Raw genomic sequence first — 27,826 nt, 5'->3', positions numbered from 1 at the left:
CATCCGGGCCGTGGATTTGCTCCGGGCAAGATTGTGAAGGTTTGGAGGCTACCTCAAAGTCTACCACAAGTGAGTGAGCTATTCCTTCGTGGGATAGGCTCCGGAGAATAGGGTGAGCCTTCGTGGCGTGGGGAATCCTTCGTGGGACCTCCACCCCTCCAAACGTGACGTACCTTCTTGCAAAGGAAGGGAACACGGGAATACATCCTCGTCTCCGCGTGCTATCGGTTATCTCTAAGCTGAACTCCTTACTTGTGATTTAACCGCTTTGTGAGAGCCTTCGTGCTCGAGTTAGTTGTATCCTCATATAGGTTGCTTCACCTAGTTTGTATTAGGCTCACCTTTATATTCCGCAAAGCCTAATACTGCAAAGAAAGAATTAAAACTTGTAGAAACCTATTCACCCCCCCTCTAGGTTTACCATCTCTATACTTTCACCTGGGCGGATTGGTAAGATCAGTCAGCGGAGTGCAGACATAGGTGGGGATTGCCGCCCAGGAACAAAGAGATTGGAGACATTCAATGTTGAGAAGCTTCCAGTGCAACCACATGGCAATATGGGCTCTGCCTTGACCAACTAAGTTGCGAGAACTCAGCCAGGCAAACAGAGGGTGGTAGTGTTGTAGGATGGAGCGCGTCCGTGCTGGTCTGAGGGATTGCTTCTGAAAAGTCTTGTCTCGTCTTTCTCTTTTCCATGCCACACCTAAGTAGTATGGATGAAGGAATAGCCGAGTCTTGTGGGGAAAGTGCACAAACCTCTCGAGAGTGTAAAAAACTAAGTACTTAGCCGTGTCCCCGGTTACGGACAATTCTGAGCATCAAGACTTTGAAACTGATCGAGAATCTCCTCATCCCAATTTCCTAAGTTCAAACTTGGTGGGTGAACAAAGGATTTGGTGTGACAAAAGATAATGAGATGATGAAAAAAAACTATTTGCAAAAGATAGGGAAAAATTGGCTTTCTGCAAATTAGCATAAACTCCACCAGCCAAATATGCATGTAGCTAATAGGCGCCATTTGTGTCCACCAAGTGTCATCTTGCCAATACATTCAAAGTATTGACCAAATGTTTTTGGCTGTAACTTTACCTGTTGCAGATATTTTGATAGACGAGTAAGACACGATGATTAGGGTTACGAGTCTATCCTCAACATGCTCGCCTGTGGCACATGAAGACGAAGGACTCCATGCTGTCTAAGTTTATTCGTTATAGAACTCTGATGATACGCTAGCATTGTGCTATGCAATTTGTAATTCTTTATGTAATCACTGGATCATACGATGTAATAAAGACATTTGTATCTTGGTATTACATCTTGTACTGTGTGTGCTAGCGATTAATCCAGATACGCACAGATACACACAGAGATCGACACCTTAAAAGGTGAGGTCGCTACAATTTGCAAACGAGTTATCTTTACAGCGGAATTTGCACTATTTTTTAATGCAATGGAAAGCATCGCCTTCCAGGCACCAATGCTGCAAAAAATACAGAGGGGTGACAATTTTACTGAAACAACAGCTAAAATGATCAGACTGAACTGCTTGTAAATAAGACAACAATAACGTCAGCGTATCATGTCACCGGTAACGTGACAAACTGCAACCCTTTCTGTTAAAATGCAAGCCCAGAAACATGGTATAGCTCAAACAACAGTAGAGTATATAGCATAAAACCACCACTTTGATCCATAAATTTATCGAATAGTGTTATTTTACGTTTACAAAAAACACAAAAAAATTCTAAATTTGTGGAAAAAGAAACAATAAACGAGAATTGACATGAATAGTGATCTATAAGGCTGACGAGGCACTATTGATTACTTCTGGGCATGGGCAGCCCGGCCCGGATAACCCGACCCGGCCTTGGCCTAGAAATCCTGGGCCGGGCTTGCAAGTCAGGTCGAGTTTGGGCCTGATATTTGAGCCCGAACGTTAGGCTGGACAGAGCTCGGGCTTGCAGTTTTCACGATTTAGTTAAGGATCGGGTCGGGTTTTTGCTTGTTGAGGCCGGGTTCAGGTGCAATTTACAAGCCTGACGGTTGGGTTCGGGTTTGACCTTTTAGCTTCAGGCTCTTTGGGGCTTGGCCCGAAACCCGGCCCGAGGTTTGCCCATATGTACTATTTGTGAGAGATCATACTAAAAAAAACTCATACTAATTTATGGGATTTTGTTTATTTGACCGTCCTCATTTTCAGAAGACTTTTCCGCAACTCATGCGGCAACATAATCACAAAATGGGTGGTAAGCCTTTGATAAACGGATCCCTAAAGCATACAACCTGCACTCATATGTTTAACATTAATAGTTTGATGATCATCACAAAAATAGGAATGAAAAAAACAAAGAAATCAAAAAACTAAACAGGCAACGCCAGACTGGGCCAGCCCATACCGCGCGCGGGGTATGCGGCGGGCGGTATGCGCCGACCTGGTCAGCATATAGGACGAAAACTCTAGAAAAAGGCCGACCTTCGCGAAGGGAAGGCAACTCGCTCCGCACGCGACAAGTGGCGCGCTGTGGTGCCAGAAAATCCCTGGGAAGTGGTCTCCCTGCTCGCCACGTGTCGCGAGGAAGCAAGGTGGGGTTGGGGGAGGAGAGAGAAGACTGGGTTGTGTCAGTTTTTCCCTTTTTTTTCTAGATTCGTTTTTTCAAAATGAAATATCTTGAGAACCGTAAGTCCAAATTGCGAACCGTTTTCACTTTTGAGATCCTCGCGTCGAGATCTTCAAAACTAGATCCCATGTTGATAAGTTTGGAGATACTTTTTTTTCGTACTTCCAATAATATTATGATTGTACCTGTGGTGTGTATCTAAGTGTACTCGTGTTTCAACTGATAAGTACTCCTGTTTTTAGTGTATTTGATGTAATTTTTCCCTTTACTCGCTAACTGTACTCGCCCGTGTGCGGGACTGTACCTGTACTTGCGCGCGACTGTACCTGCTCGTGTGCGCCACTGTACTTCTGTACATGTACTTGCTCGTGTTCACGACTGTACCTGCTCGTATGCGTGTTTTGTACCTGCTCGTCTGAGTGACTGTACTTGTACTCGCTCATGTGTTCAACTGTACTCGTGTGTTGTGCGTGACTGTACCTGCTTGTGTGCGTGACTGTACCTGTACTTGCATGTGTGTTCAACTGTACTCGTGTATTGTACGTGACTGTACCTGCTTATGTGCACGACTGGCTGCATGCGCGTACCTCACGCGGTAACCCGCGCGTACTCGCGCCCGATGATGAGCTAGCTAGCGCGAGTGCGTATTCGCGCGGGAGGAGTCGTGCTCGCGCGGGATGAGCCTAGCTAGCCACGTACTCGCTCGCGTGCGGCCGCGCGTGTACTCGCGCGCGAGTTTGGCGCAGTGCGTCGCGCGGGATGGGATCGTGCGGGACGGACACGCGTCAGCTTTTGGTACGTTTCGCGGGACGCAACTTTCCCTTCGCGAAGGTTGGTCTTTTTCTAGTGGTACCCCATATAGGATCTGCGCAGTTTGCTAGGAGGGCGAGGACTCCGTTGTAGGACTGGGCCGATGGATGGATGGGATTGGGCCATATGGACTTGTAAAAATATTTCACACATTAAGAAGACGGACCGAAGCGGCCTCCATGATGCTCCTTCTGGATGATCGTGTAATGCTTTTGAAAATAATAAGAACCACATAATTCCAGGAGCCTCGAACTACACCCCGACGAGACACTGGTCGTGTACTGTGTGTTATTCCTGCACAAGCTCAACCCGCCATGGTGACCGTCTTCGAGATGGACGCGAGCGGCGGATGGATCGACCCCATGAAGGAGCTCTTGCACCGGGTTGGGTCGGGCCTAAACGGTGGGTGATGCCGTGTGTCCATGTTAGCCCTGGGACTGGGGCCGCTATGGCTATTACGTAGTCTACCAAAGATTAGTGCTATTTTTTTTTTGGAAACACAATACAAACGTAGACGCTTACATACACGCGCATACAGTCACCCCTATGAACGCATACACGCACATCCTACCCCTATGATCATCTCCGGAAGACTGAGCCGACGGATCGGATCTTGAAACTGACGAAGTCACCACAGACGTCTCGCTGTCGACGGGAACGTCGCCTCTCACTGAATGAATATTCCGTCTTTATGAGATACACAGATGTCAAACCTGGGGTTTGAACTCTGGTGGACTAGAGGTACAACCATCCTCCTAACCACCCACTTCATGTCCCATAGGTGGTATACTTTTTAGAAATATACTAACAAAAATGATACTAATCCTCCCAATTATGATAGTTTCTTATAATTTGCTCCGATCACGCAGCACTGACGCATTCTCACATGCATTGCCACAGCTCCTGCAGCTTTTCGGCCACTTCCACTAGCTGCTGCTGGGCAACACGTACAAATGATGTGACCCGAAAGGCTAGCACTATGTAGCTAGTTATTACTCCCTCCGTGCGGAAATGTAAGACGTTGGGGAATTCACGTTGAAATTTTGTCACGAACAAATATTTTCCGCGTTTCCCATTCTACCCTCCCGCAACCGCAGGTTTCGCTCCATGGTCGCGTGGCACCGCTCACTCCTTCGCTTCGCCCCCGCTCCCTTCTCCCCGATCGCCCGCTTCCTCTCCGTCGCCCGCGCCGCCCTCCATGGCCCGCCTCGCCACCGCCCCTATTTTCCAGATCTCGGCCGGCATCTTCCTCTCCCTTCCCACCGCCCCCTTTCTCCTCCAGGAATACCCATCTTCCTTTCAAGGTCAAAGGTGAAACTTTTATGCGCTCGATCTGCGGGGAACGCCGACGATGGCACAGGCGCGTCGCGGCGGGCGGGCCAGTGAATCCGTAGACCTAGCCGTGCTGGAGGCCGCCACCGCAGGCTAGCTTCTCGGACCATAATCTGCTTGGCCGTGGCGGCTTCCGCCCTGTCTACAAGGCAAGCAAGCACATCGCAACCTGCCGAACCTCCTTTGCCCTTCTCGCTTTGCTTCGGACCGTGCTAGAGGGGCGGCAGGAGATCACGGTGAAGCCGCTGTCCCGGAGGCGCGGCGGTGGTGCGGGAGTTTCTCGGCGAGGTGCGCTTGCTTGGCTGCTTCTCAAGGTGCATATGCTTGTCTCGTTTCTTTGCAAGATTTATTGTTCAATGGTCCTTACTGCAAGTTCCAAGCAACGATTAGTTGTGTTTGAAGGATTAACGACTGGTCTGTGTTAATTCTTTTTCAGAAGAAAGGATTGGGAAGCAGTGATCGGAGGAGGGCTGCTGCACCTGCCGCTGGTACGGGAAACAAGTGGCCGAAATTTCAGTTTCTGTATGGATCAAGTAACTCCAAATTTCAATTTCCGTATGGATTTGTATTACAAATTTCATGTTCATGTCATCTTCTTCTTTCTCAGAAGGGGTGCAATTGAGGTCTAGATTTGCTGGGTGACATTCTTGCCGATGTTTCATATTGGCTGCTGCTTGGTCCAATTGAGGTGATGTTGCACATTTGTTGGTGCTTGGGCTGGCTAGGTGTTGGGACAGAGATGTCTGGCGAGTTGCTCCAATTTTTCTTTGGTGGTGGTGGTGGTGCAGCCCCCTTCGAGTGTGGAGGTAACGTCGCTCCTTCACCCTTGTTCTTTTGTATTGCTGTATATGCCCATATCTCGTGTGTGTTTGATCATCACATCTCGTGAGTTCACTTAGTACTCCTTTTTTTCTACAATTATTTTAGATGTATGAATCTCGATCATCGGAGAATTTAGTACATACAACATCGAGTAATTTCTTCCTTTGCTATTATGGCTTAGTAATGTGGATAATTTAGTGCATACAACTACTCTTGTTCTCCTACTCTCTTGTTATATTCGGTTAGGTGTCAACTTGTATTTTCTTCGATTAGTTCGGTTAGCTTTAGCCGATGTTTTAGGCTGCAAGTTTCTTAAAATTTGCTTGGGAGTAATTTTCACTACCATGCAGTTATTGTTGAAGGAAATGGCGAAGCAAACGGCAATGGCAAGCTGGTCAGCGTCGTCATCTGGACAAACGGCAATGGCACATAGAACAGCTTATAAGATATGGTGCCCATTCTTTTTTTGTTGCTGAATAACGTCTCTTTCTCTATAGCAGTAGTAAATTCAGAAATGATAAGTAGCGTTTGACTGCATGTAAATGATTTTGACTGTAAAGTCGTAGCAGGAGTGTTTTCTGTCAAAAATGAACTTGTGACAGTAGCACTGTGTTTCGATCACTTCTTCAGCTAGTAAATTTTGAAACTTGGGTAGGCACAGTTTGCAACAACTCGATTCAGTTCAGGTATTATATGCCTAAGTTTGTTTTATTCTTGACTCCGTTCCTATTTATACAGTAGGTGCCTAAGTTTGTCCACAAGGGTATGTGTCTAATCTGAATTTTGCAGTCAGCTAATTTTAGTTGTAAACAATTTCTTATATTCCATATTAATATCAATTGCGGTGCACTCCCTGCTTTCCTGAATACGGAAGGTGTGATGGTGAGCGCAGAAGGAAATCTCTCCATGGTTGCATTGTCAGCCAGGACCTCTCTGTCATCAACTTGGTGATTGTTAAAGAATTTGCAGGGAGTTCTCGAGCTGAAGTAATTGATGAAGATGTGGCTGTTGTCGAGACAGATACTCTGAAAAAATGTGGGCCAGGTAATAACCAGAATGTGAGGGTGAAGATTACCTTATGTTCTCTTTAGTATGATGTTCATTTAGCAGTATTCCTATGATCGTACCCTGTCCGGTTTACTCATTGTCTGTTCAAAATACATATCTTGGGAAATTTATAGTATGTTTCTGGTTCTTGAATTTGTGGGTCTGTAGATTCCTGTGATGTGTAGAGAAATTGTGGTCTTGTTATTGTCAAAAAGGTCAATTAATCTGTTGATTGCTCCAGTAGCACTTGTATTGTTTGCACAAAAATACTCCAGCACTTGTATTGATTGCACAAAAATACTGGCACTGATGGGAATATGTCACATAACAAATGACACTAGTTTTGCTTGGGCTGGAGCAAGTTGGTAATCATGCCCTCCTTGGATCTGACTTCAAGAAGGCCAAAGCACTTGACATGCTGGTTTGCTAACACCATTGTTCTTGAGGCAAGACAGGTTTGGGCGGAGCTGGCAGCGAGCTGAGATGGAGCCGCCGACATCTCCAAGGAGATGAAACGATGCTGCCGGGCAGAAGCCTGGAGGTGCCTCGAGCATGGAGGTGTTGGCTATGGTGCTGAGCGTTGCCGGCGGTACGGCGCTCCGCTAGGTGGGTGCTCGGCGTGCGTGGACGCCGACGAGTTACCGGGCCGGTGTCCATCCCGGTGCTGCTGCTTGGGGCCCATGGCCAGCCTCCGAGAGGTGCAGCTCACGACGTGCAGGCTGCCGGCAACGCGCACGCAGCTGGATGGATTTCGGCGGCGCGCGCGGATGGATTGGCTTGACGCGCGGGGATGGATTCGGTTCTGCAGGCTTGAGGCGCACGGCCGGATGGATTCGGTTCGTGGCTGGATCCAGAAGGGAGAGGAGGTGCTGGCTAGGGCGTTCGGGGCGGAGGACGCGGCCGCCCAGATCGGGATCGAGGAAGACGATGATGGATCGAGAACGATGAGATCCAAAATTAGGCGGGGGTAGGGATAGGCGGGGGTAGGGATGTCTTTTCACAGCGTTTTCACCTGGTCGGAAAACTCCCAGAACGTCTTACATTTCCGCACGGAGGGAGTATTTATTGTGGTGCTAAAAATGTCACAGATTCTAGATCTTTTGATGTTATATTTTTTTCGTGACACGTTGTTGCCTCGTCTATGTTTAGCAGCAAACACACGAGCGATATGCTCTGCTAACTCTTGGTGTATGCTATAAAATATCATTAGTAAGGTTGACGCGGCGTCACGCCAGGCCCGTTGAAGTTAAATATTTGCATCGGATAAATTACTGAGAAAATAAATACAAATGGAAAATATAGGTCAGCGAGGCACGGGGCTGCTGCTATGAAGTTACGACAGGAGAATTATGTGATGTTGGAAAATTAGCGGTGAATAATTACCGGCAGGAAATTATTGCTAAGGTTATTTTCGTCGAAGCGTGCCGGGTATTTCTGGGAAAATACCGTCAAAAAATTACACACCGTTATAGAGTTACTGCTGGAATTACCGTCAGGTAATTGCTTTTGGAGTTAAAAGATTTTAAGCGGAATTTCCATTGATACTAGAGTACTAGTACTCCATCAGTCTTATAAAACTTATGTTACTTTTATCAAAATTTTGATGTATTTAAATACTGTTTAGCAGTTAGATACATCTAACTTTTAACAAACGCAAGGCAAATTTAATAGGACGAAAGAAGTACATTGGCTTGGAGTTGAAAACAGGCGTAAGGCCATCCCGAGCGGCCCGACGAAAATAGACCAAAAGTATCCGTTTGCGTCTACATGGACAAAAAGCCTCCTAACGGTCTTACGCAAAGTGACCGCAACATACGTCCAGACGCAAATGCAGACTAAATTTGTGTCGTGAATGCGCCACAGACGCGTCCGTCTCACTTTTTAATTAATGCCATGTCAATGTGCTGCCGATGGTTGGTACACAAAAGACATCTTCTACTCTCTTCTCTGTAATTAATGCATGGCAGATAACTTGCGGTAAAAAAATTAAAACTTACTGCTGAGAGGTGCGTCTCATATGGACATGTGACATTTTTTCGTGTCTGTGTTCAAAATACAAATCATATCCAAAATGCTTCCGGTATATGGTGGGCTCAACCCATGTGACTGGCAAACAACACACGATGTCTCCTTCCACGTGATTATCAAATAACACGCGGTCCTCACCCAGCGTAGGTCCCTGGCCCTGACGAGCAAACAGCACTCGTGATGAAAGCGACCTGACCATGCAGTACGAAAAGTTGCTCGTTTCTGAGTGCATTAGGGCATCTCCAGCGGCGCGACGCATTTCGGACGCCCAAAAGTGGTCGGCAGCGTCCGTTTGCGTCGCCCAGCGGACATATTTTGACCGCGCGTTCGTTTGCGTCTGGGTGTGCTCCCACCGGGCGACCCATTTTGAATTGCAACATAGTTTGATCTTCATACAATTCCTTTGGTTTTCTACCACGAGCGATTGATTCATATGAAAACCAAACATAGAAAGTACATAAAAACTATAGAAGACCTAGACTAGTTGGTTCCTGACGGGCCGGCACCGTCGTTGCGTCGCTCCGTGGCTCGCTTCTCCGCCGCCTCCCGCGCGGCCGCTATGGCTCGGTGCGCCGCCGCGTCCTCTTGCGGTGCTCGCTCCGGCCTCGCGTTGGCGGCCTCGTCCTTGAGCGTCTCGAAAGACGCGACGAGGGCCCGTCGCTCCGCCGCCTTCTCCTCCGGCGTCGGCGCATCGGGGTCATCGGATGACCATGAAATCTCCGAGTCGAAGTCCTCGGGCTGCCGGCGGCGGCCGCCGGCCTGCGCTGTTCCGGCTCGGCGTCGACGGCCGCATGGCCCGCCCGCTCCTCCTCCGCTTCCTTCTCCGCTCGGCCGGGGCCGCGGCGTCCCCGGCCGGGTGGAGGAGGTCGGTCGTCGTCGTCGGAGTCGAACCCGTCGTCGGAGGTCGAGGCCGGGGAGGTGGAGTGGGAGGTGAAGGTGGAGGTGGAGGCGAGGCGGCCCGGCTGCGCCGGCGGCGCTCATGGTGGATCTGCGAGTGGCGCTACGGCGGCGGCGGCTAGGGTTTAGTGCGGATGAGATGAGATGCCGGCCCCCTGTTTATATAGGTCCGAGGCACGGCGACGGCCGCGCCACGCGGGGCATCGCCATTACTACGCGCGGCACGCGCGCGACACGCGCGGCGGCCGCAGCCTGCCGAAGCGACGCCTCGGCGCCGATGCGGCGGAGAAGACGCATCGGCCGCTGCGTCCGCTAGCTGCCCACGTCTACTAGGCTGCGCACGCTCGCGGAAGCCGAGGCACGCCATTAACGCGGCCCTGCAAAGGCTGCGGCGCGCCGCCCGCAAGTAATGCCGCCGAAGACGAAGCGGTTGTGCGCTGCCGCAGGCGGGCCCGATGCCAGGACCAACCGGTCACTTGCGCAGCGTCATGCGCAGCGTCCGTCGAGACGCAAACCTGGCGCATATTTGGGCCAGGTTTGCGTCTCTGACGGCGCCGGTCACTTGCGTCGCGCGCACGGAGGTGGTGCACGACGCATTTTCGGTCACGGCGGACACAAACGATCGCTCAGCGTCCGTTTGCGTCGCGCCGCTGGAGATGCCGATCGGAATCGATCCCACGTATAGCACGCGCCAATTGTTTTCCTGTTGCGGACTGCGCGCGGTACCCAAAACGGGGACATCACCTTATCATTTCGCTTCACTGACTTACTATATGTAGCCGCGTGCCGAAGGAACGAGTGGTGCAAACCTTCCTCAGAAGCAAATCACCTTATCGGCCAATGGGAGAGGCTTCGGAGATGGGTTCATCGGCGAAGCCGGCAGGGCAGCGGGTGGTGCTAGCCGTGAACGGCGCGAGGTACGAGGCCGCCGGCGTCGAGCTGTCAATGCCGCTGCTCGAGTTCCTGCGAACACGGACCAACGTCAGGGGCCCCAAGCTCGGCTGCGGCGAAGGTGAGCCGCCACCCACGACACACCGACAGATCCTGTTAGATCGTTGTGATGATCACTGTCTACCTTTTCCTCTGTTGTGTACTAGTACTTGTGTACGAGGGTCGAGGGGTGCGTCTACAACTCACCGTTTTTCATTCGGAAGTAGATCCGATCTCCTATAACCTTTTTCTGTTCGTGCTTGATTATAGGCCCTTTAGTTAGACGGCTAAATGGACAGTTTGCTGTACGAGATGTCTATATCGTTGTTTACATGTGGCATGGCGGAGCACTAAACATAACCATTGTCCAAACTGTTGTACATGCCCTATAATTAAGCTTATGTTTTGAGAATAACTTTCATGCTTAAGTAACTGTGGGACTTGGTTGGGTCGGCCTATTGCTCGTTCCCGTGCGATTGGCCGCTTCCAATGCTGCCCAAAATAACAACTACAATTACTTTTGTATTTTTTCAAATTTAAATAATGTTTAAACTTAAAAAATGCTGAGATCCAAAAATATTTAGATACAAAAAATATCCAAATCTAAAATTGTTTAAAATTAGAAAGTGTTCAAATTTTCAAAATGTTCAAATTTAAAATTATCCAAATTTGAAAAATGTTTAGATCTGAAAAAATGTTCAAATTTGCAAAAAGCTAAAATCTGAAAGAAAAAAATGTTTGTAAAACCCGACCAGCAAATATTATGGGGGGCAACTCAGGTAAGATCTGATCTTAGATAGGATCATTGAGATCAACAGTTTTAAAAGGAAACACATGTTCAAATATTTTCAAAAAAAATTAACAACACACAGTTGTGTTATATATGCAACGTCCAAAAACTTGCTGCTTCAAATTTGGCCTACATTTATGGAGTCAAAAGAGATAAACTTGGGAGTAAATAGGGTGAAACACTATTCACCCCAAAGCTAATTCTTTTCACGTCAGAATTTGTCTTTTTTTTGTTTCTCCACATGTAGAACAAATTTTGATCTTTTTCAGATATGGATACAACCTGTCCCTATTTGTATATTTTTATGAGTTTTTTCATAGTTTCTAAATAGGGTTTTTGTAAGTTGATCCTATGATCTCACCTAATGAATAGATCCTATACAACTATTTCCTAGAAATTATGTGAAACCCGATCGCGCGAGGGTAGCCTATTGACGTCGAGCACTGAATCACCTAATGGGCCGGCATGAAACCTGATCGCGCGCGAGGGTAGCCTATTGACGCCGAGCACTGAATCGACAAATAGTGTTTCCCAACTTGGTTTTGAGCACTTATACATCGCTCGCGTTCGTGCGGGAGTAGGCAACACACGAGCGCCTCCCTGTTGGGCCAGCCCACGAACGGGTCCATGGCAGGTTCTTTCTTTTCCCTATAATTTTACTTTTGACAATTCAAAATTTGAAACCTTTTAGATTTGAAAAAAACTTATATCTGAAAAATGTCCAGACTTAAAAAATGTTGAGAACTAAAAATTTGTTCAAAGTAAAAAATTGTTTAAATTTTTAAAAAAATTAAAGTTGAAATTGTTCAAAGTAAAAAATGTTTGAACTTAAAAAAACATTCAAACATGAAAATAATTCATACTTAAAAAATTTCCAAACTTGAAAATTATTCAAAGATAGAAAATGTTCAAATTAAAAATTGTTCAGAATATTGTTGAACAGAAAAAAATCAAATATAAAACTATTAAAATTTCCATTTTTAAAAAAATATTAAGAATTTTCAATCAAAAATTAAACCAAAAAAAGTAAAACGAAAAAACCACAAAAAACCGAAAGAACCAAAAAAACAGCAGAACCAGAGAGGAGGCGTTTTGGCTCACAGGAGCACTTGCACCAATTATGCAAAATAATGAAAAAACATTTTAGAAAATATTAAAAAAAATTGACATAAAATTTATCGTGTACATCGTGACATTCTATGTTCGTACACAAGTTTTCGTGGAAAAAACTATTTTATGTGGTATGTACAAAAAAGATAAAAAAAATGTCCTGTACATAGTCGTGTTGTAGCATCAAAATTTGTGTTTTTTGCAGGAGACACAAAAATTTTATTTTTTTCTGAAAAACTTGTGTACGAACATAAAATATCTAGATGTACATGCAAAATTTTATTTCAGAATTTTTTGATGCTTTACAATGTATTTTCACACAACAGGTTTATATCCTCCTACGAGCCAAAGTGGATTTCCCCAGAACCAGCCCATACCACTTGGTTCCTGTTTAAGATTGCTTCAGTGAACCGAACCCAAGAAAATAACCCAATGGGCCTTTGGTTCAACCGCTGAAAGCAAATGGTTATTTGGGCTCGGTGCTCTAAAACCTATGGTTAGCGTGGACTCCTTCTCCTCCACTCCCGAGTCCCGACTGCCGCCGGCCTCCACCCTGCCGCCCGTGTCCGTCCCTCGTCACCCCTTCCACCCCTCCTCCTTGCGTTCGCTATTCGGCTATTCGCCCCTCCCGTCTGTCCCTTGTCCCATGACTAAACAGCAAGCCTCAGCTGACGCCGGCAGCAGGACCAGCCGCAAGAATGCCGAGCTGATGCCGGCGGCAGGACCAGCCGCAAGAATGCCGAGCTGACGCCGGCGGCAGGGCCAGCCGCAAGAATGCGGAGCTGACGCCGGCGGCATGGCTCGTAGCAGCGGCGGCAGATGGATGCTGCTACTTTTATCTCCAGGATCGTGCAGCTGCTGCAGGAAGTACTGTAGGAGAAATAGATTCAGACTACTACTAATTTGGGGAAAAAATGTTTAGAACTTCTCTTTTAGGGAAACAGATAATGCTTGACTGAGCTTGGGTTGTTGTGATGCCTTGTTTGAAAAAATAGCTTCACGTCTAGCAGCACCCTTTTGTCATGCCAATCCGATCAGGATCAACCAGTTATCTTGATGCAGTAAGGACCTGTCCGGTTTCTCTCCATCCGTCAAATCCTCGGAGCGTGCAGAGCTTGATTTTAGCAATTCCTGAAATATAGCCGCAGCTCCTTCCGTTCCGGTAGCGAATTTCAGGAGCTCGAGAGGTTCCAAACAGGTCCTAAGTGTATAACCAGTCATGATGAACAACAGATGGTACTATGAGGTTTACTGGAGGTTCTTTTGCAACCTGAATACTTTTCTTTTTGGGTGGTAATTACTTCTGTTTGTTGCTAGTAGAAAAAATAATTTTGTTTCTGATGATGGTGTTTCACCCCAAACAGATGTGAGATAATGATTAAACGATGTGTCACCATGAGTGCTTGTTGGAGTGCCTAGATATGTTGCTTTGTTCAGGTGTTGGGTCACCTTATTTTACTTTGAAAGAAAAGAATACAATACTTTGCATTTTATACGTTCAGGGAAGCTTCGATAACATTCAAAATTTGCTCTTCTCTGCCTCTTTTGTGTTTCCTTTTTGAGTCGGCTTGCTGAGATCTGTGATGACTTGTCATCATTGCTTAATGTTAGCAGTGGTTGGAACCTTAATAACCATCTGTTAACCACTTTTAACTCTAATAACCGTATGCTTAACCCATTTTGCACATTGCCATGAAATGTTAAATAGATTTTAGTCCGGAACAAAAACAGTTTTAAAAATCCCATCATGACCTTTAAGTTAGACTCACTTTCTCATAATGGATTCTGTTCTGCAAAGAGGAAATGTTAATCCATAATGGCACTTGATACGTGCTTTGTCCTCCATACAGTACCTTCTTAGTTGTGCATATATGTAGGCATCTCCAGTGAACTGTTTCTACGTTTCATCAATTATTTTGTTTCTCACCTCAAATAAGAAATCTTGAATGTCTGACTGGTTTTTTATTTTCATCTTGAATGTCTGACTGATACTTCCTGGCTCTAAATTGCGTCCAAGACGAAGTAGCAAAAAAAAGGAGCAAATAAATTAGATACTTGTTTCGTAGTGCACCTGATAATTGTAATAATGTTTGCTAATGTTTCTGATGTACAGTTTCATATTTCTGCAGGTGGATGCGGCGCATGTGTGGTCCTAATATCCATGTATGACCCATGCACACAAGAGGTGAATGAGTTCGCGGCAAGCTCCTGTCTGTCACTCGTTGGCACCCTGAATTTCTGCTCGGTGACCACCAGCGAAGGCATCGGCAACACCAAGGATGGATTTCACAGCGTGCAGCAGCGCCTCTCTGGTTTCCATGCCTCTCAGTGCGGCTACTGCACCCCGGGCATGTGCATGTCCATCTTCTCTGCGCTCACCAACGCCGACAAGGCGGCTGCCCGCCCTGCTCCGCCTGAGGGGTTCTCCAAGCTTACCATCTCCGAGGCTGAGAAGTCCATCTCGGGCAACTTGTGCCGATGCACTGGCTATAGGCCTATAGTTGATGCATGCAAGAGTTTTGCGGCTGATGTCGACCTTGAGGACCTGGGCCTCAACTCCTTCTGGAAGAAAGGTGCAGACCCTGCAGATGTCAGCAAGCTGCCAGCGTACTCCAGTGCCTCCATCTGCACCTTCCCAGACTTCCTCAAAGCTGAGATCGAATCTTCTGTGAATCAAATGGACTATGTCCCACCCCAAAAAAAATTAAAAAAAATCGACAATGTCCCAGCCCCGGTTGTGTTCAGTGACGATGGCTGGTACTATCCTAAGAGCATCGCCGAACTCGAAAGGCTGCTAGATTCCAACTGGTTTGACGAAAGCTCAGTGAAGATTGTGGCTTCAAACACTTGCTCTGGTGTTTACAAGGATGAAGACCTATATGACAAGCACATCGACATCAACAGGATTCCAGAGCTTTCAGTCATCAACAGAACCAACAAGGGTGCTGAGATCGGAGCAGCTGTATCCATCTCCAAAGCCATTGATGTTTTCTCGGATGAAACCCTGGTCTTCAGAAAGATTGCTGATCATCTGAACAAGGTAGCATCGCCATTTGTTCGCAACACTGCAACCATTGGTGGAAACATAATCATGGCACAGAGGCTGCACTTACCGTCAGACATTGCAACAGTTCTTCTGGCTGCAGGTTCAACCGTGACCGTTCAAGTGGCTTCCAAGAAGCTCTGTCTTACACTGGAGGACTTCTTGGCGCAGCCTCCATCTGATTCTAGGACCCTACTGGTCAGCATATTTGTCCCACATTGGGGCTCAGCTAATGTAGCCTTTGAGACTTCTCGAGCATCACCTCGTCCATCCGGCAACGCTATCTCATATGTCAACTCTGCGTTCTTGGCAAGGCTATCAGAGGCTGCATCATCAGGGAAGATTCTCATTGAGGATATATGCTTGGCATTTGGTGCTTATGGAACTGAACACGCGATCAGGGCTAGGAATGTCGAGAACTTCCTTAAGGGAAAATCAGTAAGTGTACCTGTAATACTTGAAGCTGTGCGGTTGCTTAAAGATGTTATTATACCATCAGTAGGAACCACACATCCTGAATACAGAGTTAGCTTGGCAGTCAGTTTTCTGTTCAGTTTCCTGTCTTCCCTTGCCAACAAACTGAATGAACCAGCAAGAGCTGATGCTCCCAATTTGGGAATAATGGATAGTGTCAGTGTGTCCTCGCCGGGGAAGCATGTTAACAGCGATAGTTTGCCAATTCGCTCAAGACAGGAACTGCTTTCCACTGACGGATATAAACAAATTGGCAAGCCCATCAATAAAACTGGTGTAGAGCTACAAGCTTCAGGTATATACTCTCATTCCCTTGTCCTATAGGTTAGCAGCGCTTGAAAATATTTATTGATAGTATTTTCTTCTGCATAAGTCATAACCAAAACGATTCATAGTCCTTTCGTTCATATTTAGTATGTCAGGTGGATTAATGCTTAACCATCTGAATGGCTTCATCTCTCCATATTTATCTTCAAAACCTTTTTGTTAGTAGCACCCGCAGTTTGTATCCTGAAGCATCTAGTTGACGCAATTGTTGGTTCTTTCACAGGGGAAGCTGTGTACGTTGATGACATCCCTGTTCCTAAGGATTGCCTCTATGGAGCATTCATCTACAGCACACATCCTCATGCTCGTATAAATGGAATCAAGTTCAGACCATCTTTGGCTTCACAAAAGGTTATTGCGGTTATTGATGCAAAGGACATTCCAAGTGGTGGTGAAAATGTGTTTACCAACTTTAGAATGGTAGAAGACGAGCCGATTTTTGCTAATTCAGTTACTGAATATGCTGGTCAACTTGTTGGCATTGTGGTACGTATTAACCACTTCAAATTTCTTTTTTATGAGGTGTCTTTAAATGTTGATCCAATATTTTGAGAAATCATTGGACCTTCTGACTGTATCATCTTGTTGCTTTCCTTATGACGCAGATTGCTGAAACACAGAATTATGCCTATATGGCGGCAAAACAAGCTATTATTGAGTATAGCACCGAAAATCTAGAGCCACCAATTCTGACAATAGAGGACGCGATCCAGCATAACAGCTTCTACATTCCTCCCCCGTATTTAGCTCCTAAGCCAGTTGGTGACTTTGACAAAGGAATGTCTGAAGCTGATTACAAGATTTTATCAGCAGATGTACGCAATTCATTTGTTTGAAGAGGTCATAGATCTTAAGTATATTGGCAATAATTCTCAGACCTAGTTTATTTATTTTCACAGGTGAAACTTGAATCCCAGTGCTTCTTCTACTTGGAGATGCAGGTCGCCTTAGCTATCCCCGACGAAGATAACTGTATCACTGTTTACTCCTCAGTGCAAATGCCTGAGGTCGCACAGCAAGACATTGGAAGGTGCCTTGGCATACCGTTCCACAATGTTCGTGTCATCACAAGAAGAGTTGGAGGTGGCTTTGGTGGGAAGTCAATGAAAGCAGTGCATGTAAGTGTCCAACTATAAGATTTACTAAAACTTGAACCTATTAATCGTTGAATCTGATCAGGAAAGTGTTGGTACTGTCTGTCAGGTTGCATGTGCATGTGCAGTTGCAGCATTCAAGCTGCGGCGCCCTGTTCGGATGTACCTTGACCGCAAGACGGACATGATAATGACAGGAGGACGGCACCTGATGAAGGCAAAGTACTCGGTTGGATTCAAGTCGGACGGCACAATAACAGCCCTGCGCCTTGATCTCGGAATCCAAGCCGGAATATGGCCTGACTACAGTCCATTTATGCCATTTTCTGTTATAGAGGCTCTGAAGAAGTACAACTGGGGTGCCCTCGCATTTGACATAAAGGTTTGCAGGACTAACATATCGCCCAAGCAGGCCATGCGTGCACCTGGTGGAGTGCAGGGCTCCTTCATCGCGGAAGCCATAGTCGAGCATGTTGCCTCAATGCTCTCAGTCGAAACCAACACCATCAGAAGGAAGAACCTTCATGACTTCAAGAGCCTCAAGGTGTTCTTCGGGGACTGTGCAGGCGAGCCCTCGGCCTACAGCCTCGTCACCATCTTCGAGAAACTGGCTTTTTCACCCGACTACCAGCAAAGGGCTGCCGCAGTCGAGCTTTTCAACAGCGGCAGCAGGTGGAAGAAGCGTGGCATCTCCTGCGTGCCAATCACTTATACGGTATTTCTCAGGCCAACTCCGGGGAGGGTGTCCATCTTGAAAGACAGTTCCATAGTCGTTGAGGTCGGCGGCGTTGAGATAGGCCAAGGGCTGTGGACCAAAGTGACGCAGATGACTGCATTCGTGCTGGGGCAGCTATGGCCCGATGGTGACGAAGGACTCCTCGACAAGGTACGGGTCATCCAGGCCGACACGCTTAGCGTGGTCCAAGGAGGTGTGACCGATGGGAGCACTACCTCTCAGGCCAGCTGTGAGGCGGTCCGACTGTCGTGCGCTGCGCTTGTCAAGAGGCTTAAGCCTATCAAAGAAGACCTGGAGGCCAAGTCCAGCCTGGTTACATGGCGCTCCTTGATTGCGCAGGTAAGGAGAAATCTTGTGAGATCTGATTGGCTTGTAGTTTTTTCTAACCGGGCTTCTCACCCCTTTCCATTTTATTGCTAAAACGGAAATACACAGTTCGACGCTTACACAGATATAACAAGAAAAGGGGTAGGAGAAAAGAGAAGCGAGTTGGGGCAGTAACATGAAACTGCGATACTCTGAAATCAGAATACCGCCATGGGACGAAAACCTGTTACCACCAACAATCTCCCAACAATACAGAAACTAACTTTAACAGGAACCAGTATACTAGGAAGCAAACCACCAAAGGCCAACTAGGCTAACATAAAGAAACATCCAGGCTAAAGATAAGTATCACCAACTAAAGCCAACACTCAAAGCAACAAGCTTCAGTCTCCAATCATCGTTCGGGAACCACCAGCATCCATCTAGGCCTTCTTTGTCATCTCCGCCGCCATCTTCATGAGCTCTCGAGTTCTCTGCACCACCTGTCCTTGCTTGCAACCCTGCCCAATACAGTACGAATGCGCACATTATAAAGATAGGTTCCATAGGGTTCCTTACTATATGGCCATCAAATGTTACTTTGTTCCGCAAAGTCCAAATAGACCAGCACATAGCAGCAAGTCCAACCATATACATCCCCTCTCTCCTTTAGGCAAGAAAGTATAGAACCAACAGATCGCTTGCCAAAGAGATCGGGACATCTGGATGTTCCCAGAAAATTACCCAGAGTTGCCCAAGCAACCCGGGCTATAGGACAGGAAAAGAATAAATGCTCAACACTTTCAACTTGTTTGCAAAACGAACAAACATGAGTACCCGGCCACTTTCTTCTGCGCATATTATCTCTAGTAGGAATCGCGTTTCTAAAAACCTGCCACATGAAAATTTGGATCTTTAAGGGTATCTTAGCTTTCCAAATCATTTTATTGTTTGGACCATTTAAATCTCTTTCAAGATGCTCATACATAGATTTGGTGGAAAACACTTTATTACTAGTCAAATCCCAAAAAATAGAATCATTTTCATCGGTCAGATTAAGCCCATTAAAAATTCCTAGGATTCTCTCCCATTGGTTAGCCATATTGCCATGCAATCTTCTCCAAAAAGTCATGGAATAGTTTTTGTTCACAAAATCTTTAATAGTACACCCTTTCATTTGACAAATGTTATAGAGCTCAGGAAAAGTATCACAGAGAGGTGGCTCACCGTCCCAGGAATCCTCCCAAAACCTCATAATGTTCCCATTTCTTAAACAAATTCGTCTACCAGCAAAATAATGTTCTTTCACTTGTAACCAACGCTTTCCAACAAGGAGAATCATTGAACCTGTCAGTCACACTAGCCACAGTTTTACCCCTAAGATACCTGGCTTTGACAATCCTCTGCCACAAACCCTCATGAGTATCAAGCTTCCACCACCACTTTACTAGGAGGCTGATATTTTGTCTTCTAAGGTCCTTAATACCTAGACCCCCTTTATTTTTCGGTCTACACACTCTGTCCCATAGAACCATATGATAAATTTTTTTGTCTTTCCGTTTTTGCCAGAAGAACCTTTTTCCATGTCTATCCGCTTTTTCTAGGAAAATTTTATTAAAACGGAACATAGACATAGGATAGTACAAGACAGAAGAAAAGCAAGCATCTATGAGAATTTTCTTTCCACCAGATGAAACCGAATTCCCAACCCAAGTATCAAGTTTCTTAACGAGTTTACCATCAACATAGTCCCAATCTGATGTTTTTAAAGCTACTAAAGAAATGGGAACCCCCAAATATTTCATTGGTAAAGAACCAACCTGACACCCAAACAGATCAGAATAGAAAGCAGCCGTGTTATTATCTCCCCCTATGGTAAAGATTTCGCTCTTCTCAAAATTTATTTTTAACCCAGACATCAACTCGAAGGAATAAAAAAATAGCTTGAGATTTATGGCTTTCTCCGGATCATGATTGATGCAAAGTACCGTATCATCCGCATACAGTAACACAACCACACCAGTGGGAATTATATCAGGAAGCAAGCCCCACCAACATCTCATTAGCTTGGGCTCTTAACACCATCTTGGTAAGGGATTCGGCTATGAGGTTGAACAAAGTAGGAGACATGGGGTCGCCTTGACGAACCCCTTTAGAAAAATAGGGCCCCATCTCGTCATTTGTTTTCACACATACCGTCCCCTTGAAAAGGCATTGCTTAACCCATGAACACCACAGGTCATTAAAACCTCTAATTTTGTGACACTCTAAAAGGAAATTCCAATTTACCTTATCATAGGCTTTCTCGAAATCTAGCTTAAGAACAATCCCAGCCTGTTGACCCCATCCATAATGTTCCTCTTTTTAATAAAGGCATTTTGCTGAATGCTAAAGAGCTTATCAGAGTAAGGTTCTAACCGCAACGTCAAAGTTTTGGTGACCAACTTATAAATGCATCTTAGTAAGCAAATGGGACGATATTGAGATATTTCCCGCCAACTTAGGAAGCAAAGTTATGACCCCATAGTTTAATCTTTTGATATCCAAGGTTCCATTATGAAAGCAATGAAACATCTACATTATCTCAGGTTTTACTAATTGCCAACAACATTGAAAAAATTCAATGGGGATGTTATCAGGGCCAGGGGCGCGATTCACCTTCATAGAAAATAGAGCATTTTCTATTTCCTCAAGAATTTCATCTGCTTAATTTATCTCTATCGATTCTGCTATTGGAAGTTGATGCCTTATTCCTCCTCGCTCGCAGGCAACAACGGTGAACGTGAACTTGTCGGCGCATGCCTACTGGCTCCCTGACCCAACTTTCACCAGCTACTTGAACTATGGAGCAGCTGTTAGTGAGGTATCCTCCTGATCCAAATCACAAGAGCGATACTGCAAAAGCATTCTATGTTAGCCATGCATGCTACTGGAGATTGCGGCTTCTCTTGTGCTAGATGTTGACGAATGTCTGATTGGCAATCTTCATATGAACATTGCAGGTGGAAGTCGATGTCTTGACAGGAGCAACCACGATCCTCCGGAGTGACATTCTGTTTGACTGTGGGCAGAGCCTGAATCCAGCGATAGACTTGGGCCAGGTGAGCTCCAATCCTAAAAGACAGATCACTGCTGTGTGAATGAGGTGTGGCTGGTCAGAAATCTGTTCGTGATTTTGCTCAGGTCGAAGGTGCATTTGTGTACGGGATAGGATTCTTCACAAATGAGGAGTACAGGACCAACTCCGACGGCCTGCTCATCAGTGATGGCACGTATTCCTACAAGATCCCCTCAGTGGACACCATCCCAAAGCAGTTCAACGTCGAGTTCTTCGACAGCCCCCGCAGCCAAAAGCGCATCCTCTCCTCAAAAGGTGAAGCTTCCGATCTGCCCAGCGTTCTACCATGAATATACATACATGGTTCTATTTCATTCCATCACAACTCTGCAGCTCTTAGCTCGCTCGCCAACAATGAATGACAGGCTGACACTGATAAAATTCAAAATCTCTGCTTGGTTCCAGCTTCTGGTGAGCCGCCCCTGCTCCTCGCGTCCTCGGTGCACTGCGCGATGAGGGAAGCCATCAGAGCGGCCAGGAAGGAGTTCTCGGTGTGCACCGGACCTGCGAACTCGCCGCTGACGTTCCAGATGGACGTGCCGGCAACGATGGCTACAGTCAAGGAGCTCTGCGGCTTTGATGTTGTCGAGAAGTACCTCAGGAGCCTCCCCGCCACCAAGGCGTGAAGCTTCTTGGCCTAAACGCTGCACTGCATTCTCCTCCACACTGCATTTGTAGCACTTCTCGCTGTTTTCGGCAACAGCCTGGACTCTGTCAAGTTAGCCGTTTCAATTACTAGCAAATAAGCAAGATCTGTCAGATGTGCTTGTACACTGACGGGCCAACTAGTTAGTTAGGAGCTCCGTTGATCCTGTCGTGGGATGGCACGATGACGTGGTCACCGCGAGCTTAGTGAAGGGACGTGCGTGAGGGGGGTTGGGATGGCAGCTCCAGTAATCTCGCCCATGGTCCTACTTTCTTGCTTTCAGTTGTAATCCGATGAATAAAAGGAAGAGAATCAGGAAAACTTGTCTCTTAGTATTAATAAGCTCGCATGGTGCCTAGCCGGAGGGCCTAGCCGGTGCGCTGGGAAGGGCATGGTGCCCACTGAAAGGTATCCACTGCAAGTCTGTGGGGGAAAATATTTTTATGTTTACGTTCTATCAGGCTAGTGGGAAGAGGAAGGCACTGGAGGAAGGGCCGTGGATGTTCGAGAATGATCTGTTACTGATGGAAGAGTTTGATGTAAACAAGACGGCAGATGAGTACAAGTTCGAGAGCTTCCCGATCTGGATAAGGATTTTTAATCTACCTTTGGGTAGGATGTACAGGAAGACAGGTGAAGAGATGGGGGATGCAATTGGGGAGTTCATTGATGTTGAAACTGATGCAAATGGTATGGCGCCGGGTAAGTACCTTAGAGTAAAGGTCAGACTGCAGGTTAATAAACCTCTGTTAAGGGGAATGATGGTCACGTTTGGGGAGGATAACAGAGAAAAGTGGTGCCGTTTTGAATATGAATATTTGCCAAACTTTTGTTTCACGTGTGGCAAGGTAGGGCACATAGATAAAGCTTGCTCAATCCAGCTGAAAAGGGGTGAGATGCAACAATTTGGCAAATGGCTGAAGTGGACACCAAACCAAAAAGGACCGTATCCAAGTGATAAAGGATCCTGGAGTGGTAGGCGAGGTACAGAGAACAAAAACTTTGGCAGCTTCAGGAATGGAGGTAATGGGCCAGGCATCGATAGTTTATCATGGAGAAAAGATAAAAACCCAAGCATCGACCGTTCTGGGTCAGGTAAAGGAGACGAGGGGAAGGTGTCGAGTCCTTTGAAGCTAACAGATGGCTCAGGTGTGGGAGCTGACTGTTGTGAGTCAGTAACAGATGGAACAGCCAGAAAAGAGCAGGTCATCTTTGAGATTGACAAGGGACAAAGAGAAGGGTATTTGGCAGGGGACAGTGGTACGGGAAAGGATGGTGCACTGGTAGTGGGAGTGGGTGACGCTGGACAACTAGCCTGCCCGGTTGTACAACAGAAACTAGATAAAAAGGAAAATGCAGGGAATGACAATGCGCTGCATGGGGCATGCAACATCCCTGAGGCCGACAAGGTGTTTGAAGCTGTGCATAGGGAGGAGACTCCTACCAATACAAAGTCGGGAGAGCCAGTGAATTTGTTAAGAAAATATAAAAGGCAGAAGAAGGATAGAGTGGGCACTGCAAAAATTGATGTGAGCGTGGGAGTCAAAAGAAAGGTGGAGTTGTCGGTAGAGGTTGACAAGGACCTTAAGAAAAAGAAAAATAAAAATAAGGAGACGGTTGAAATGGAGGGTGTAGTGATGGAGTGTGACAAATCGGTTGAAGCGGGGCTGCCGGGAATGCTCCGCGGGCCCCAATGATTATAAGTGGTTTGAACTGCCGGGGTTTGGGGAATGGGCCGGAAGTTCGTGGTCTTCTGGCTCACCAGAAGAAGGAGGCACCGGATATCCTTTTCTTGTCGGAAACCAAACTTGATGAGAAAGGGATGGAGAAATTCAGGTGGAAGCTAGGAATGCCTCACATGATTGTGCAAAAGTGTGAGGGCAGAAGTGGTGGTCTTGCTATGTTCTGGAAACGTGGAATTAATCTGAGTCTAAGATGGAAAGGTAGAATGCACATTGACGTGGAAGTGGTGCAACCAGATGGTTTCAAATGGAGGCTGACAGGAATTTATGGGGAGCCCCGGCAAGAGAATCGTGAAGATACATGGAGGCTTTTACGCACTTTGCACCATCAATCAAATCTGCCTTGGATGTGTATTGGTGACTTTAATGAAATACTTTATAGTTTTGAAAAGCAAGGTGGTGTACCAAAACCTCAAGCACAGATGGATAAATTTCGTGATGCTTTAGACTATAGTAACCTGCAAGATCTTGGGTTTGAGGGGGATATGTTCACGTGGAGAAATAATAATTGGCGTGCTGAAGGTTATATCCGTGAGCGTTTGGACCGAGCTGTGGCTTCCCCTTCTTGGCGTATCCACTTTTCAGATTTCAAGGTAAAGAATGGTGACCCGGAACATTCAGACCATAGACCAGTGGTGGTCCGTGCGGAGTGCAGTAAGAAACCATCTTGGACTGGCAACAAGGGTCTAAATAAAAGGTTCGAAGCTAGATGGATTTTGGAGGATGATTGCGAGGCAATTGTTAAGAATGCATGGGACCTAGCTGGAGCAAGAGGAGAAGGCAGTATATCAAGTAAAATTAGCAAGGTGTCAAAGGACCTACATACGTGGAGTTGTGATGTGCTGGGTGACCTACAAAACCGTATAAAAAAGCTAAAAGAGGAACTTGAGGAGTGTAGGCGTGGTGAGATCACAGCACAAAATATTGCAAAGGAGCAGAAGACCCGTTTCAAGCTGGAGCGGCTTGAGGATCAGTGGGAGTTATCGTGGAAGCAACGTGCCCATGCGGATTGGCTTGAGAAGGGAGACCGAAACACCGCCTATTTTCACTCTTTCGCAACAGAGAGGAAAAAACACAATACTATCAGCCATCTAAAGGGTGTTGATGGGGAGGTGGTAGAAGGGGAGGAGGGTTTACAGGCCCTCGTAACTAACTATTTCTTTAACTTGTTTACCCCCATGGCAGGTTCTGATGCTAATCATGTTTTGGAGAATATTCAGCCCCGTGTCACACATCAAATGAATGAAGTGTTGGCTGGTGAATTCTCTAGGGAGGAAGTGAAAAAAGCACTTGATGGCATTGGGGACCTCAAAGCCCCGGGTGCTGATGGAATGCCAGCATTGTTCTATAAGCAATTTTGGGAAACGGTGGGTGATGCTGTGGTAGATGAGGTTCTAAACGTGTTGCAAGGCGGCAGTATACCAGATGGATGGAATGAAACTATTGTTGTGCTCATCCCGAAGGTACAGACCCCAGAGAGTATGAAAGATTTACGCCCAATTAGTCTTTGCAACGTCGTTTACAAGCTAATCTCCAAGGTGTTGGCTAACCGTTTGAAGTGTATTCTGGATGAAATCATATCTCCAAACCAGAGTGCATTTGTTCCGGGAAGGCTTATTTCAGATAACACTATCCTTGTCTATGAGATGTCTCACTTCATGAAGAGGAAGAGGTCGGGGAAGAAAAGCTACATGGCAGTTAAATTGGATATGAGCAAAGCATATGACAGGGTAGAATGGTCATTCCTTGAAAAAGTGATGATTAGACTGGGCATGTGTAATCAGTTTGTGGAGAATGTGATGAAGTGTGTTAGATCAGTGACATACAGGTTCAAGGTGAATGGAAATATTACAGATTCTATAACACCGGGAAGAGGCCTTCGACAGGGTGACCCAATATCACCATATTTATTCTTGTTATGTGCAGAGGGTTTCTCGGCGCTTATCCATGATGCAGAAGAGAAAGGTTTATTCTCTGGGATTAAATTGAGTCCATCGGCACCATCGGTGAACCATCTGTTATTCGCCGATGATTCGCTACTCCTTATGGAGGCCACGACGGCAAGTGCAACTACTGTTAACTGGATCCTGCAAGCCTATGAGGCAGCGTCTGGGCAAGTAATCAATAGAGATAAATCTTCCATCCTCTTTAGTAAGAACACGCCGAAGAAGTTTAAGACTTCCATTCTACAAACTATGGGTCTGAAGGTGGAGAACTATGGAGGTAAATATCTGGGTTTGCCAACATACATCGGAAGAGATAGGGCCAAGGCTTTTGCGTATGTGAAGGAGAAAATTTGGAAAAGGATAATTGGGTGGAAAGAACGGCTCCTGTCTAGAGCTGCCAAGGAAATACTGATCAAAGCGATAGCACAGGCCATACCTACTTATGCGATGTCTTGCTTTGATCTCACAAAAAGCCTGTGTGACGATATCACCAAGATGATTTGTCGATACTGGTGGTCCCAGATGGGGGATGATCACAAAGCACATTGGGTAAGCTGGCAAGATATGATGAAACCGAAGAGCGAAGGAGGGCTGGGGTTCAAAGACATACATGCGTTTAATATGGCCATGCTTGCTCGTCAAGGATGGCGTTTGCTGCAAGCCCCTGACTCTTTGTGTGCCAGGGTGCTCCGGGCTAAATACTTTGCTGATGGTGACCTGCTTAATGCGAATCCAAGCCCGGGTATGAGTTATGTCTGGCGGAGTATTCTAAAAGGTATCGAAGTACTAAAACACGGCGTTATCTGGAGGGTTGGCGATGGATCTCACATCAGCATCTGGTCGGACCCTTGGATCCCAACATGCTCTACTAGAGGCCCGAGTACTCCTAAGGGCACATCGCAGTTGAATCTGGTGGGGGACCTGCTGAACTTAGAGACAACAAGCTGGAATGAGGTGCTCGTGCGGCAATCGTTCCTACCAAGTGATGCAGAAGCGATTTTGAAAATCCCTATATGTGACCAACTGGAAGATTGTGTTGCTTGGCATCCTGACAGCAAGGGGATTTTTTCTGTTAAATCGGCGTACAAAATATATGTTTTGGCTCAAGATGATGAAAGGCAGGCAGGTCAGTCAAATGGGAATATTGGTAGTGAATGGGAGACTAATATCTGGAACAGATTATGGAAGCTAGACTGTCCTCCTAAAGTTCATCATTTCTTATGGCGCTTTGCTCGTGATAGCCTGCCGCTTAGGATGAATATTGAAAAGAGGCATGTTGAGTTGGATACACGATGTGCAGTCTGTAAGGCAATGTTTGAAAGTGGAGGCCATCTCTTTATTGCGTGTCGAGATGCATCAAAAGTCTGGTCTTCTCTTGCCTTGGACCATGTGAGGCAAAGACTATTAAGTTGCAACTCTGCAATGGAAGTCATGGATCAAGTTCTTGACCTGTCATATGGCGAGAAGATGAAAATTGTGGCCCTGTTGTGGTGTTGGTGGACAGAGAGGAACAAAGCAAACAGGGGTGAAAGGAGACTACCGCTCAATATTCTGCAGGTGAGCATCAATAATTATACTGAAGAGTGGAGAGTGCACCTAAAAAAAGACCCCAAAAAGCCAATGAATCGGTTTCAGAGTTGGCAACCACCTCCTGCTGATTGGGTTTTGTTGAATACGGATGGTGCATTCAGCCCTGTCACAAACAGGGGTGGGTGGGGTGCAATTGCAAGAGACCATGATGGAGATATGATCATTGCTGAAGCTGGTTCGGTCCCCTCGGCAGCAAATGCTTTTCACACTGAAACATATGCAGTTCTGAGAGCAATTGACATGGCCGTAAGACTTGGTTTTGGTCGTATTATTATTGCAACAGACTGCCAGAACCTGCAAAGAGCAATTACGTCTTCTGAATTTGACCTGGCGGAGTTGGGAGTCCTCTTCTGTGAAGTTAAATTCCTGCTACAAACTGAATTTATTGAGCATCGTGTCGTCTTTGTACCCCGTGTCTGT

General features: G+C 46.3%; 1 protein-coding gene across 1 annotated transcript; it reads left to right on the top strand.

Moving 5' to 3' along the window:
• Nucleotides 1-10,412: 10,412 nt before the first annotated feature.
• Nucleotides 10,413-22,460, top strand: LOC124703720 (indole-3-acetaldehyde oxidase-like). Its single transcript, XM_047235942.1, has 10 exons — nucleotides 10,413-10,566; nucleotides 14,514-16,196; nucleotides 16,452-16,714; nucleotides 16,834-17,043; nucleotides 17,128-17,346; nucleotides 17,432-18,397; nucleotides 21,132-21,227; nucleotides 21,367-21,465; nucleotides 21,548-21,737; nucleotides 21,888-22,460. The coding sequence occupies exons 1-10, from the start codon at nucleotides 10,413-10,415 to the stop codon at nucleotides 22,106-22,108; spliced, it is 4,101 nt and encodes a 1,366-aa protein (XP_047091898.1). The 3' UTR covers nucleotides 22,109-22,460.
• The last annotated feature ends 5,366 nt before the right edge of the window (nucleotides 22,461-27,826 follow it).

Source organism: Lolium rigidum, chromosome 3, assembly GCF_022539505.1.
Source record: "Lolium rigidum isolate FL_2022 chromosome 3, APGP_CSIRO_Lrig_0.1, whole genome shotgun sequence".
NCBI lineage: Eukaryota > Viridiplantae > Streptophyta > Magnoliopsida > Poales > Poaceae > Lolium > Lolium rigidum.
Note: the sequence above shows the minus strand (reverse complement) of the source record. Positions and strands in the feature narration are given on the sequence as shown.